The following is a 15,086-nucleotide window of genomic DNA, read 5'->3' as shown; positions in this document are numbered from 1 at the left end:
CACGTCCTGTCCCTGTCCTGGGAGTGTTTGATGGGGACAGTGTAGAGGGAGCTTTACTCTGTATCTAACCCCGTGCTGTACCTGTCCTGGGAGTGTTTGATGTTGATACTTAATTTGATGAGTACAAAAACCGAATTCCTTGATCTGCTCTATGGGATTACCCCTCCCCTACTGTTCCCACGGAGTAAAATGTGCAAAATGGGTCTTGATAGTGTCACGTAGAGGAGAGGCCCTCAGTGAATGGAGTGGTGGTTATCTGAGGGGGAAGGGATAGTGAGTGAGTGGACAGAGGTCAGGTTGGAGTTGTATGATTAAATCTGTCTTGGTTACTGACGAAGGATTAGGAGGGGCCCTCCGAGCCTGCGAGGGAGCCCTCATTGCCCCCCCCAGCCCCACTGCAGCTCAGGGGAGAGAGGCTCAGTAAATGGTCAGCGCTGTTTTCTCCGACAGCCCGTGCTGCACCTTGTGCCTGTTGAAGAGACTGGTTACAGCTTCCATGTACTCAGTGTGGTATCGATCAACCTCCTCCTCCGAAGGGTTTGTGCTCTGGGTGACTGGGATCGGCTCACCGACTGGTGGAGAGAAGAGCAGAGCTCTGTAATATGGTAACTAAATCTCTGTCCCAACACCCACCCCTCAGCACCCACCACCCCCCCCGCACCCACCCCACCCCGCACCCACCCCCCCCGAGCACCCCCCCCACCCCGCACCCACCCCCCCCAAGCACCCCCCCCACCCCCGCACCCACCCACCCCCAGCACCCACCCCCCCCCGCACCCACCCACCCCCAGCACCCACCCCTCCCCCAGCACCCACCCCTCCCCCAGCACCCACCCCCCCCAGCACCCACCCCCACCAGCACCCACCCCCCCTCAGCACCCACCCCCCCCTGAGCACCCCCCCACCCCCGCACCCACCCACCCCCAGCACCCACCCCCCCCCTCAGCACCCACCCCCCCCTCAGCACCCACCCCCCCCTCAGCACCCACGCCACGTACCTTCCCAAATTATATTACATAATATTTCCAGCACAGACACAGGCCGTTCAGCCCATCTACTCCGTGCTGGTGCTGATGCTCCACACGATCCTCCTCCCACCCCCTCGTCATCTCACCCCGTCACCCTACCCTTCTGTTCTCTCCTCCCTCGTGTGTTTGCCCAGCTTCCCCTTAAATGTATCGACACTGTTCACCCCAACCACTCCCTGTGGTAGCCAGTTCCACAATGTCTCTGGGTAAGGAAGTTTCTCTCGAATTCCCGATTGGATTTATGAGCGACTGTCTAGTATTTGGGGTCCACCCTCGTTTTAGTCTCCCTGACACGTGCTGACCTCTCCACATCTTCTCCATCAAACCCTCTTCGATTATCTTGCTCTGGAAGAGTGAGAGGTGACGTGACTGGAATGTATAAAATGCTCATGGGATTTGACAGGGAAGGTACAGAGAGAAAGCTTTCCCTTGGCGGGGGAAATGAGGAATGGGGAACAGAGCATCATGTTCTCGGGTTAAGGGGGTCGGCCGTTTTGGACTGAGAAGAGAAGACATTTCTTCACCCTGAGGCACGGGAATCTTTGGAATTCTCTACCCCAGGGAGCTGTGGAAGATCGGTCGTTGAATAGATTCAAGACTGCGATCGAGAAGATGTCTTTGGGCATCAAGGGGATGTGGGGATAGTGCGGGAAGGCGGAGATGAGTTAGAAGGGCGAGGGGGAAAGAGGGGCAGCAGTGGGCCATTCGGCCCCTCCAACCTCGCTCCGCCATTCAGTAAGATCAAGGCTGATCTGACCGTGGCCTCAACTCCACTTTCCCTGCCTGTTCCCCCCACCCCACCCTCACCATAACCCTCGACTCCCTTATCGATCCAAAACCCGTCCAACTCAGCCTTGGATGTACTCAGTGACCCAGCCTCCACTGCTCGCTGGGGGAAGAGAATTCGACAGACTAACTACTCCCTGAAAGAAACAAAAATTCCCCTCATCTCCGTCTTAAATGGGGGACCGCCTAATCTTTGAACTGTGCCCTCTAGTTCTTGATTCTCCCTCCCCTCAACGAGAGGAAACATTCTCTGAGCATTCACCTGGTCAAATCCCCTCAAAATCTTAGATGCTTCAGTGAGACCAGAAGGTCAGGCGAGATCTTATTGACTGATGGAGCAGGCTCGAGGGGCTGAATGGCTCTGAGAGGTCACAATCGGGTCACCCCCTTCGGGCTTCTCCTCTCTGGAGGAGAGGAGTCCGAGCCTGTTTTAGCCCCGGCTGCCTCAATAATTATAACCGCTCGAGAACTGGAGCGTTAACCGATTTCCCGCCTTCCCCCCCCGCCCGTCTCACCCATGACCCCTCCTTCCAAGTTGCCCTCTTTCTCTCCCACCCCCCAAGGGGAAACCTCAAACCGCCCCCCTGATGCTTGACTCTGCTGAAGCAGGCTTCCCTCCCTCGAGGGCTGACCTGCCCACACGAGGCTGAGCCTCTCGGTCGCTGTACCCACCTACAGTCGTGATGGGCTTGGCGTAGGGCATGAGGCCCCAGGAGCTGCTGAACAGGAGGCCCCTGCCCTTGAACAGACAGGGAGCAAACCCCATATACTTCTGGAACATCAGCTGATAGTACTTCATCCAGCTCCCTGGCTCGAACACAACCTGGTCAAAGACATCGTTCTCGCCAAAACTGTAGATGGGAACCAGATTGGCCCTGGACATGGAGAGAGAGAGAGAATATGGTTATCTCTGGAGAGATGGTGAAAGAGTGAATGAAGGAAAATCCCTGGAGGAAGCAAAAAAGACTGACTTGCATAGCCCCTTTCGCACCCTCAGTGTCTAATAGGTGAGAGAATCTATCGCCCCTTGGCGTTCAATGGCATTACCACTGCTGAATCCCCCACTATCGACATCCTGGTGGTTAACCATTGACCAGAAACTGAACTGGACTTGGCCATATAAATACTGCGGCTACAAGAGCAGCTCAGAGGCTGGGAATCCTGTGATGAGTAACTCACCTCCTGACTCCCCCCAAAGCCTGTCCACCATCTACAAGGCACAAGTCAGGAGTGTGATGGGAATACTCCCCACTTCCCTGGATGAGTGCAGCTCCCACAACACTGGAGAAGCTCAACACCATCCAGGACAAAGCAGCCCCGCTTGATAGGCACCCCATCCACAAACATTCACTCCCTCCACCACCGACGCACAGTACAGGTCGGTGGTGTACCATCTACAAGATGCACTGCAGGAATTCACCAAGGCTCCTTCGACAGCACCTTCCAAACCCACGACCACTACCACCTAGAAGGACAAGGGCTGCATTTTGATGGGAACACCACCACCTGGAAGTTCCCCTCCAAGTCACTCACCATCCTGACTTGGAAATATATCGGCCGTTCCTTCACTGTCGCTGGGTCTTGGAACTCCCTCCCTAACAGCACAGTGAGTGTACCTACACCACATGGACCCTTACCTCCACTGGGGATGTAATCTCTGTAGATGGACTGCAGTGGTTCAAGAAGGCGGCTCACCACCACCTTCTCAAGGGGCAATTAGGGAAGAGCAATAAATGCTGGGCCCGGCCGGCAACACCCACATCCGGTCAATAAATAAAGAAAAACATTCATTTACCAAATCAGGGAGCAGAAGACATTCTGGGATTCACAGCTCTTTTATTGTTAAACTACAGGTGAGTTCAAATACCAATTCCGACTCCTCCCTTCTGGATCCTCTCCCTGTTCAGAGGCAAAATACACCCCCAAACCGCCCCCTGGGCAAACCCCAGCTCTTAAGTACAGGCTTCAATGAGCTTCATCTGCTTCTCAGTTCACTCTGAAACTTGTCCTGGTTTACCCCTTAAAGGGCCCTGCAGTCCTAACCTGGTCACTCAGGACGTCCCAAAGCCCTTTGCAGCTGGTCAGCCATTTTTTGAGGCCGAGCCTCAGTTGGCAGCCAACTTATCGCACAGCAAGATCCCCCGCGGGCGGCAATGTGCCAACGACCGGGCCACCCCCCCTATCTTGGTGACGCTTGGCATGGGACACCGACGAGAGCCTCCTCTGCTCATCATCGGAACGGCGCCCGAAAGGGCGGAGGGGTTCCTCGGTTTAGCGTCTCATCCGAAAGGCGCTGGCGCCTCTGACAGTGTGGCACTCCCCTCGGTGGTCCGCTGGGAGGGTCTGACTCGCGTTTTGGCCCCCAGGTGCGATTTGAACCCACAACCTACTGACTCCGAGTGCCGAGCGGACTACGTCTTGCTCTGCAGTGCAGTCCCTGGGGAGGCGGTGGCCATTTTGTGCACAGCAAGCTCCCACAAACGGCAAAGGCCAATCAATGTGCTTCTGGCAGGGAGGGGTGAGGGGGGCAGGGAGGAGAAATGTTGGACGTAGAGTTCCGCCAACTGTTGAAATAGTCCCTAACCTCATCTCTTCATCACCCACTGACTCAGACCCTCACTCTACCCAGTGCCAAATTGCCATTGACCTCAGTATTGCCATGGGGAGCATGATGCCCTCCCCTCCTTCCCACCCGACCCCATCCCTTCCTCGGGATCACCTTCCAGTGCCTCTGGCCGAGGATCGGATGCAACTGAACTGCGACGCACCCCGTGGTCAAATAGCAGGCAAGACGCAGCGCGTTGCAACGTATCTCTGGACAGGAGGAGTTGTCGGGAATGGGGGTGAGGGCACGGGGTGGGGATCCACCCCTCTACGTACCCGTGCTTCAGAGCGATTCGGATGAACCCTTTCCTGTTCTTCAGTAAGAGTGAGTGCTCCCCGGGTCTCCCGCTCATCGATTCAGCTGCCCCTCCGACCACCACGACCACCGCGTTTCCCACCCCGCTCTTTGACAGGAGGTGGGTGAGGCTTGACCTGCTGACCGAGCGGCCTCCTGGGGAAGAGAGAGAGGAAGGAGAGAGATCAGATAGCCCACGTGGAGCCTGTGCCCGAGGGCCTCGCGTGGGCGTGTGTGCCCTGGCATTGACCTGGGGGCCAAGATTCCAACCTGTTCCTACTCCTTACTTCCACTCCGAATGTGCCTCGCCTCCTCCCGTCTCCAGCCGACCATGAGGACGCCCTCTTCCCGGCACCCCGTCTTCCGCATTCCATAAACCTCAGCTCATCCACTGGCTGTCCGATGTCCTAAACCGGCCCGAGTTCCTTTCGCCCATCACCCGCTGTGCCCGCTGACCTACACTGGCTCCCGATCTGGCAACGCCTCCAACTGTAACGTTCTCACCCTCGTGTTTAATCCCCTTCCTGGCTTCGTGCCCCCTTCCTATCCCTCGACAGCTCCTCCAGCCCAAGGGCGATACCTCTAGTCCTTCGATGCCAGCCTCTGGTGGCATCCCTCGGTCCCTTTGCACCACAATTGGCAGCCATGTCTTCAGCTGCCAGGGCCCTAAGCTCTGGGATTCCCTCTGCCCCCCCTCTCCTTCCACTGATAAGACGCTCGATAAATCCCACCTCTTTTAAAATCAGCCCTCCTAACATCTCCTTTGGTAACCATTTTGAGTCTGGTGAAGCACCTTGGGATATTTTCCCACAATGGCAGACTATCATCAACACAACCATTTGGCCCCTTATCCACTCGCGAGATACGGGCATCACTGGCAAAGGTAACATTTATGCTCAGCCCCTAGTTCCCCTGAGAAGGTGGTGGGTTGTAGGCCAACTGAGTGAATTGCTCGGCCATTTCAGAGGGGCAGTTAAGAGTCAACCACATCGCTGTGGGTCTGGAGTCACATGTAGGCCGGACCGGGTAAGGATGGCACATTTCCTTCCCTAAAGGGGTCATTAGTGAACCAGATGGGCTTTTACAATAATCCAACAGTTTTACAGTTGACCAGCTTTTAATTTCCAAATATTCAATTCTCTCTCCATGTTCTCAAACTGGGCAGTCCAGTCCCCCACTGTCAACATCCTGGGTGTTACCATTGACCAGAAACTGAACTGGACTTAGCCATATAAATACTGTGGCTACAAGAGCAGGTCAGAGGCTGGGAATCCTGTGATGAGTAACTCACCTCCTGACTCCCCAAAGCCTGTCCACCATCTACAAGGCACAAGTCAGGAGTGTGATGGGATAATCCCCACTTGCCTGGATGAGTTGCAGCTCCCACAACACTCAAGAAGCTCGACACCATCCAGGACAAAGCAGCCCCGCTTGATTGGCACCCCATCCACGACCTTAGCCCTACATGCCAGCATTTACTGCCCATCCCTAATTGCCCCCTTGAGAAGGTGGGGGTGAGCCGTCTTCTTGAACCGCTGCAGTCCCTGTGGTGTAGGTACACCCACAGTTGCTGTTAGGGAGGGAGTTCCAGGATTTTGACCCAGCGACAGTGAAGGAACGGCCGATATATTTCCAAGTCAGGATGGTGAGTGGCTTGGAGGGGAACTTCCAGGTGGCGGTGTTCCCCATGCGTCTGCTGCCCTTGTCCATCTTGGCTGCGGTGGTGTTAAAGGAGGCATGGTGAGTTGCTGTGGTAGATGGTAAACTCTGCTGCCACTGTGCGCTGATGGTCGAGGGACTGAATGTTTAAGATGGCGGATGGGGTGCCGATCAAGTGGCGATACCTGTGGAACCCTTATGCCATTACTGGGAAAAGGAAGGAAGGAAGGAGAGAAGGAATAAAATCAAGAAACTGGAGATTAATCGTTACCCTTACCTGTGCTGAGGATGTAATCCCTGAAGATGGGCAAACGGAAGAGTCCATTCAGGGTTGCCACATGGGGGGTGATACCGGGGAAGATCTTGGAGAAATTGGTGGCCTCGGTGCAGAAGTTACAGAAGGCACCGAAACACAAGATCCCGTGGGGATGGTAACCGATGACATAGTTGGCCTCAGGACTGAGCTCAGCTGTTTTCACTAGCTGGAGTTAAAAGGAAGATTGAAGAAGAATTACATGCAGCCATCGCTGGTCTGTTACCCACACAACCAGCAGCTTCTGTGGCCCTTAACCTTCCTTAACCTGACTTGTTTTCCAGTCATGCTCTGCACGCCAATATAACTATAACATGTCACATCTACCTATGTTAATCCCTATGTAAACAAGCCCTCTCACATCTCTGCAATCCCCCGATCCTGGCCTCTTGAACATCCCTGATTTCCACTGCTCCTCCATTGGCGGCCATGCCTTCAGCTGCTTGGACTCCAAGCTCTGGAATTCCCTCCCTAAACCTCTCTGACTCTCTCTTCTCCTTTAAGACGGTCCTTAAATCCCTCTTTCAGGCAGTGTCCTAATATCTCCTTCTGTGGTTCAGTGTCACATTTCAAGTTGATGAGGTTCTTGCTGGATGTGTTATTATATTAGAGGAGCTGTATAAATGCAGGTTTTTTTTCTGCCTTTGGCGGTCTGTGGGTGGTGTTGCGTATTGAAAATCGCAATGTGCATTTTGTTTACTTAAGATAACCACGCCTGCATGCATCTGTAGAGGTAATCTGGAAGGTAACAAAGAGAATCCATGTTCCAACAGCACCTACGGTCCTGATTCTGAATGTTTCTTCTTGAATATCTTGCTGTTTCTTCCCAAGAATTTCACGGGTGTACTGACGCAATGCTGCTTGGCAAGAATACGACAAACCTGGTTTGCATCTATTCGCCCCAGCTCCAAGGCCATTTCTTTTCACCTCCATCACACTGTTTGACTTTGTCTCAAACTCATCTGCTGCTGAAACCCTCATCCATTGCTTTGTTACCTCTACACTCAACTATTCCAACCCACTCCTGGCAGGTCTCCCACATTCTATCCTCCGTAAACCTGATGACATTGAAAAGCTCCCTCCTGCGCCTTAACTCACAGTAAGTCCCGTTCCCCCAACCACCCCCTGTGCTCGCTTATGACCTACATTGTCTCTTGGCCAAGCAACATCTTGATTTTAAAATTCTCATCCTTGTTTTCAAATCACTCCACGACCTCGCCCTCCCTTTCCCTGAATCGTCCAGCCTTTAAGGTCCTGCTCTCCTCTAATTCTGGACTCTTGCACATTCCCAATTTTAATTGCTCTGCCTTTGGTGGCTATTCCTTCAGTTGCCTGTGTCCGTGAGCTCTGGAACTCCCTGTCCCTCTACCTCACTTTCCTCCTTTTAGACACTCAAACATTGCTGAAAAGAGAGACATGTTACTGAAGCTTTTCATATGTACTCATCAGGACAAACACAAGAATACCAAATTTCAAAGGATCACAGCAATTTTTACTACAGGAGAGAGGGGTGCCGATTGTTGCTTTCCATGGCAATGCCTCAGTCAATCAGAGTTGACTTGCCAACAAATCTGCCTCCTTTTCTCCTGTAGTATAAATTGTTGTGATAGTTTGAAATTTGGCATTCTTTCATTTGTCCTGAAAGACAAAAGACTTTGGCCACATGTCTCTCTTTTCAGCAATAGTTAAGTCAGCCCTTAAAAACCAATCCCTTTGACCCAGCTTGCCTTCATTCACGGGACGTGGGCTTCGCTGGCTGGGCCAGCATTTGTTGCCCACCCCTAATTTCCCTTGAGGGGGTGGTGGTGAGCCGCCATCTTGAACCGCTGCAGTCATCTGACCCAATATCTCCTTCCATGGCTCATTGTCATACTGTTTTATAACGCTTCCAGTGAGACGCCCTGGGATGTTTCATTGCGTTAAAGGTGCTTATGTGAATATATGTTGTTATTAATTAGGCCCCCATTCCTGTTGCGGGTGAGAGAGCCAGGCTGCCTACATTGGAGTCGATATGGAATTGAAGAGGGAGGGTCACCAGGGGTCGTTTGCTGGTTCGAGTGAGAGAGGCGGAATTAAAGCTCCTTTTGACTCCATTCAGTGATTGCAAAGGCTCATATTGATCCCCACTAGCCCAGGACCTGTCTGTTTGTAACTCTTTTGGTTACAAGCAAATGAACTAGATCAGGGATAAAGTAAAAAGCAGCCCCTTAAAGGGAAACTGCAAAAAAACAAAGGCAACGTTTAAATGAAACTTACAAGTATTAAATCAGAATGCGATCAAAGGGGTTGATAAGGCAGCCCACGGTGCCCACCGATCATGGACACCGCGTGCTCCCTTCTCCAGGGACACCCAGCCGCGAGCCTAGCTGCGGAAGAGGGGCAGACGGTTGGGCCAGGCGAACCCCTCAATCGCCCACTGCCTGAACCTGCCGATGGCCAACTTGGCCAGGCCCAGGAGCAGGTTCTCACGAGGAGGAGCTGTCTGTTTGCAGGTGTATCTTCCAATACAAGCAATGGTTAACTTAATGGATCAAGGCCAACCTTCCCAATATCAGCCCTTTATGAAATAAGCAAAGGTCATTGGTGCTGTTCTAGAGTGTTGACTCTGCAGTCCCACGCACTATTAACTGATAAGCTCCAACAGATAACTAAGAATCTTTAAAAAATTTTGAGCATTGCTGGCTGGGCCCAGCATTTATTGCCCATCCCTAATTGTCCCCTTGAGAAGGTGGGGGTGAGCCGCCTTCTTGAGCCGCTGCAGTCCCTGTGGTGTAGGTACACCCACAGTGCTGTTAGGGAGGGAGTTCCAGGATTTTGGCCCAGCGACAGTGAAGGAACGGCCAATACATTTCCAAGTCAGGATGGTGAGTGGCTTGGAGGGGAACTTGCAGGTGGTGGTGTCCCCATGTGTCTGCTGCCCTTGTCCTTCTAGATGGTAGAGGTCGTGTGTTTGGAAGGTGCTGTCGAAGGAGGCTTGGTGAGTTTCTGCAGTACATTGTGTAGATGGTACACACACTGCTGCTACTGTGCGTCAGTGGTGGAGGGAGTGAATGTTTGTGGATGGGGTGCCAATCAAATGGGCTGCTTTGTCCTGGATGGTATCGAGCTTCCTGAGTGTTGTTGAAGCCGTACTCATCCAGGCAAGTGGGGAGTATTCCATCACACTCCTGACTTGTGCCTTGTAGATGGTGGACAGGCTTTGGGGAGTCAGGAGGTGAGTTACTCACCACAGGATTCCCAGCCTCTGACCTGCTCTTGTAGCCTCTGTATTTATATGGCTGGTCCCAGTTCAGTTTCTGGTCAACGGTAACCCCCAGGATGTGGCGGGATTTGGGTCGTGACGGGTAATCAGGACTTGGAGTGAGTTAGGATATGGCACAGCTGTGAATGACCTCAACCCTGTGGAGGATGGGAAGATGGGGATCATTGGGATGGTCAAGTCTAGAGGGAGCACAGGCATGGGTGAGGCTCTCCTGTCTTTAGAGGCCTGGGTCAAGGGTCATTGTGGACAACACCATGGAGACTGGGTGGGAAGGTGAGATAGATGGAGAGGTTTCAATGATGTGCGGCTGTAGGTTGTGCTAGGTAGGAGCGTAGGGACTGGGCTCCACAGTTTCGTGAAAGAGTGTGTTCATGCAAAGAGGGTGACGTGATGAATCTCAAAAGCAACACAGAGTGGACGTAGGGCGGTGGGAGATTGTGCAGAGCTGGGGAATCAGAGCGGGGCCAAGGGGAGGACAAATTCATGAATAGGAGCAGGAGGGAGCCAGTCGGTCCCTCGAGCCTGCCCTGTAAATCAGCAAGATCGTGGTTCATCTTCTACCCCAACTCCACCTTCCCACGCTCTCACCCTATCTCTTCATTCCCTTAGTGTCCAAAAACCTATGGATCTCATTGGGCATGCTCAGCATCCACAGCTCCCTGGGTCGTGAATTGCAAAGATTCACCAGCCCCTGAGTAAAGGAATACCTTCTCACCCTCAGTCCAAAACGGCCGACCCCTTATTCCCTGGACCAGCCTCCCCAGCCAGGCCGGGGAAGCAGCCTATCAGCGAACTCCATCATCATCCAAACTCCATGGTCTATGGGGTTGGAGGGGTGGGGTGTCGGTGGGGCGGGGGGATTCTTCACTCAATCTCTTCTCATAAGACAATCTCCTCATCGCGGAGTCAGTTGAGTGAACCTCTCTTCGTCGCTCCCTCTCTAAGTCAAACATGTCCTTCCTGAGGTAAGGGGTCCAGAACTGTCCGCAGTGCTCCAGGTGTGGCCTCATAAAGTATGACCACTGCAAGATGACTTTGCTCTTGTGCTCCTAGCCCCCTTGAGGAAGGAAAGCGCAGAGGAGAACCAGGGTTGATAAAACAGGAAGGTTGGGAGAGAGAGAGAGGGGGTGGGGCTGGAGGCTATGGGAGCCATGGTTGTCTGGGCCTCATGAGCCTCCCCAGTGCCAAGTGTTGGACATCCATAAGGTCAGTTGGGTGCATCACGGAGTCATTACGGTGCAGGAAGAGGCCATTTGGCCCATCGGGTCCATGCTGGCTCCCTGGACGGCAACCCAATCAGTCCCATTCCGTCCCCGTATCCCCTGAGAGTTTATTTCCCTCGAGCGCCCATTCCTTCTGAAATCATCCATCACCCTCGTGGCCAGCGAGTTCCAGGTCATCACCACTCGCCGCGTTAAAGAAAAAAGTTCTGCCTCACGTACCCACCCCACCCCCCACCTTGTCCAAAACCTTAAATCTGTCCCCCTGCCCCCTCCCCCCGCCAAGTCCTTGTCCCACCAGCCAATAGGAAGAGCTCTTCTTCGTCTACCTTATCGAAACCTGTCGTCACTTTGTACCCCTCCATCGGATGTCCCCTCCAACCTCCTTCGCCCCCCCACCCCCCCAAGGAGAACAACCCCGTCTTCCCCCCAACCCAACCCCGTGGCCAAAAATCCCTCATCCCTGGAACTATTCCAGTAAACCTCCTTTCCAACTACAGCCGAGTTCCCTGGAACGCGTGAGGTGAGGTCAATCCAGAAACGAGGAACGCACCGAGATGGGGAAGTAGTCCCTCATGTATCTCCACAGTGTCCACCTCCTGACCCACTGCGACCTCCGACCCCCTGGAAGGAAGGGAAGAAAGAGCAGTGAGTAGCATCCCCAAACAACTCAAAACGTCAAAATGGAGGGTGTTGGATTTCAGCGAGGCAGGGGTATTCGGGCAGGGGTAGGTTGGGAGGGCGGGGGAGGGAAATCAGCCGTGGGTGTGAGGCACACTACAGTCAAATAGGCTGCCGCGACAACCCCCCCCCCCCCACCATCTAGACTCGTACCCACAAATCATACAATGAGCTACCCAAGGCGTTGGATATTAGTTGATCTGAAGTACTGGCCCCACATTATAACTCAGGGTCACTCTACCTCTTTCTGGAGTATTCCGGTCAAGGGTTAGCCAGGCAAGATACAGGGCCGCCAGTGGCCAGAGGGGTGTAAAGAGTAGATACACAGTCAGGAGGGTGCAGGAGATGCCTAGAAAATAGAGGAGGGAAAGTTATAGACATGACACACACAAAATCAGTCAGCTCTGAATCCCCCCCAATCCCATCGCTCCACCATTGGCGGCCGTGCCTTCAGCTGCCTGGGCCCTAAGCTCTGCAATCCCCTCCCTAAGCCTCTCTGCCTCTCTCTCCCTCCTCCTTAAAGACGCTCCTTATAACCAAACTCTTTGAACGAGATTTTGGTCACTTGGCCTAATATCACCTTACCTGGCTCGGGGTCAAATTTTGTTTCATAAACGCTCCTGTGGAGTTTCTTGGGATGTTTTAATTTATGTCAAAAGTGCTATATGAATGCAAGTTTGTGTGTGTGTGTGTGTGTGTGTGTGTGTATCTGATAGTGTGTGTGTTTGTGACAGTTTGTGAGGATTTGTGAGTGAATGAGTGAGAGTGAGTTTTTGAGAATATTTTTGAGAGTGTGAATGAGAGTGTGTGAATGAGAGAGTGTGAGAGTGAGTGTGTGTGACAGTATCTGTGTGAATATGTAAAAGTGAGAGTGTGTGTGAGTGAGAGGATTGTGAGTGAATCTGAGTGTGGGAGTGTGTGTACGTATGAGTGAGTGTGTAAATGTGTGTGTGAATGAGAGTGTGTGTGAATGAGAGAGTGTGTGTGAATGAGAGAGTGTGTGTGAATGAGAGAGTGTGTGAGAGTGAGTGTGTGTGAATGAGAGAGTGTGTGTGAATGAGAGAGTGTGTGAGAGTGAGTGTGTGTGAATGAGAGAGTGTGTGTGAATGAGAGTGTGTGTGAATGAGAGAGTGTGTGTGAATGAGAGTGTGTGTGAATGAGAGAGTGTGTGTGAATGAGAGAGTGTGTGAGAGTGAGTGTGTGAATGAGAGAGTGTGCGTGTGTGAATGAGTGTGTGAGAGTGAGTGTGTGTGAGTGAGAGTGTGTGTGTGAATGAGTGAGTGTGTGTGACAGTATCTGTGTGAATATGTAAAAGTGAGAGTGTGTGTGAGTGAGAGGAGTGTGAGTGAGTCTGAGTGTGGGAGTGTGTGTACGTATGAGTGAGTGTGTAAATGTGTGTGTGTGCGCGTGTGTGTGAATGTGTGAGAGTGTGAATGAGAGTGTGTATATGTTTGTGTGTGTGAGTGTGTGTTTGTGAGTGACAGTGTGTGTGAGAGTGTTTGTGAGAGTGTTTGTGAGAGTGTGTGTTTGAGAGTGACAGTGTTTGTGAGAGTGTGTGTTTGTGAGTGACAGTGTGTGTGAGAGTGTGTTTGTGAGTGACTGTGTGAGTGTGTGTTTGTGAGTGAGAATGTGAGTGAGAGTGTGTGTGACAGTGTGTGAGAGTGTGTTTGTGAGTGACAGTGTGTGTGAGAGTGTGTGTTTGTGAGTGACAGTGTGAGTGTGTGTTTGTGAGTGACAGTATGAGTGTGAGAGTGTGTAGGGTTCGAGGTGAGGGAGAAATGGTTTGGTTCGAAGGATGTGTTTACAGTCTTGGTTGAATCATACACAGAGTTGGGGAGGGGGTGTGGGGAGAGTGAAGGAGTGGTTCAGGAGGTGGGAGGGTGAGGTGGGTGCAGGGGGCAGGGTTGTTGGGTGGGGGGGTAGGGTGAGGTGGGTGCAGGGGCAGGGTTGTTGGGTGGGGGGGTAGGGGTGAGGTGGGTGCAGGGGGCAGGGTTGTTGGGTGGGGGGTAGGGGTGAGGAGGGTGTAGCCGGCAGTGTTGTTGGGTGGGGGGGTAGGGGTGAGGTGGGTGCAGGGGGCAGGGGTGTTGTTGGTGGGGGGGTAGGGGTGAGGTGGGTGCAGGGGGCAGCGTTGTTGGGGGGTGGGGTAGGGGTGAGGTGGGTGCAGGGGGCAGGGGTGTTGTTGGTGGGGGAGGTAGGGGTGAGGTGGGTGCAGGGGGCAGGGTTGTTGGGGGGGTGGGGTAGGGTGAGGTGGGTGCAGGGGCAGGGTTGTTGGGTGGGGGGTAGGGGTGAGGTGGGTGCAGGGGGCGGGGTTGTTGGGGGGGGTAGGGGTGAGGTGGGTGCAGGGGGCAGCGTTGTTGGTGGAGGGGGGTAGGGGTGAGGTGGGTGCAGGGGGCAGTGTTGTTGGGTGGTGGGGGGGTAGGGGTGAGGTGGGTGCAGGGGGCAGGGTTGTTGTTGGGGGGGGTAGGGGTGAGGTGGGTGCAGGGGGCAGGGTTGTTGATGGGGGGGGTAGCGGTGAGGTGGGTGCAGGGGGCGGGGTTGTTGGGTGGGGGGTAGGGGTGAAGGTGGGTGCAGGGGGCGGGGTTGTTGGGGGGGTAGAGGTGAGGTGGGTGCAGGGGGCAGTGTTGGTGGGGGGGTAGGGGTGAGGTGGGTGCAGGGGGCGGGGTTGTTGGGGGGGTAGAGGTGAGGTGGGTGCAGGGGGCAGTGTTGGTGGGGGGGTAGGGGTGAGGTGGGTGCAGGGGGCGGGGTTGTTGGGGGGTAGAGGTGAGGTGGGTGCAGGGGGCAGTGTTGGTGGGGGGTAGGGGTGAGGTGGGTGCAGGGGGCGGGGTTGTTGGGGGGTAGAGGTGAGGTGGGTGCAGGGGGCAGTGTTGTTGTTGGGGGGGTAGGGGTGAGGTGGGTGCAGGGGGCAGGGTTGTTGGGGGTGGGGGGTAGGGGTGAGGTGGGTGCAGGGGGCAGGGTTGTTGATGGGGGGAGTAGGGGTGAGGTGGGTGCAGGGGGCAGTGTTGGTGGGGGGGTAGGGGTGAGGTGGGTGCAGGGGCAGGGTTGTTGATGGGGGGGGTAGGGGTGAGGTGGGTGCAGGGGGCAGTGTTGTTGGTGGGGGGGGTAGGGGTGAGGTGGGTGCAGGGGGCAGGGTTGTTGGGTGGGGGGGTAGGGGTGAGCTGGGTGCAGGGGGCGGGGTTGTTGGGGGGGTAGGGGTGAGGTGGGTGCAGGGGGCAGGGTTGTTGGTGGGGGGGGGGGGGTA

The 15,086-nt window shown here is 54.2% G+C and overlaps 1 protein-coding gene across 1 annotated transcript; it reads right to left on the bottom strand.

The window, feature by feature from the left end:
• Positions 1-106: 106 nt before the first annotated feature.
• LOC144671840 (diacylglycerol O-acyltransferase 2-like) lies at positions 107-12,108 on the bottom strand. The gene is made up of 6 exons (XM_078533891.1): positions 12,090-12,108; positions 11,721-11,791; positions 6,650-6,854; positions 4,695-4,869; positions 2,487-2,689; positions 107-572 (listed from the first exon to the last, which is right to left on the bottom strand). Exons 2-6 carry the CDS (start codon positions 11,742-11,744, stop codon positions 418-420), a joined length of 762 nt encoding a protein of 253 aa, XP_078390017.1. The 5' UTR covers positions 11,745-11,791; positions 12,090-12,108; the 3' UTR covers positions 107-417.
• Between the last annotated feature and the right edge of the window lie 2,978 nt (positions 12,109-15,086).

The sequence above is a fragment of the Cetorhinus maximus genome, chromosome 34, assembly GCF_964194155.1.
Source record: "Cetorhinus maximus chromosome 34, sCetMax3.hap1.1, whole genome shotgun sequence".
Lineage (NCBI taxonomy): Eukaryota > Metazoa > Chordata > Chondrichthyes > Lamniformes > Cetorhinidae > Cetorhinus > Cetorhinus maximus.
This window is presented reverse-complemented; position numbering and strand designations above follow the sequence as displayed.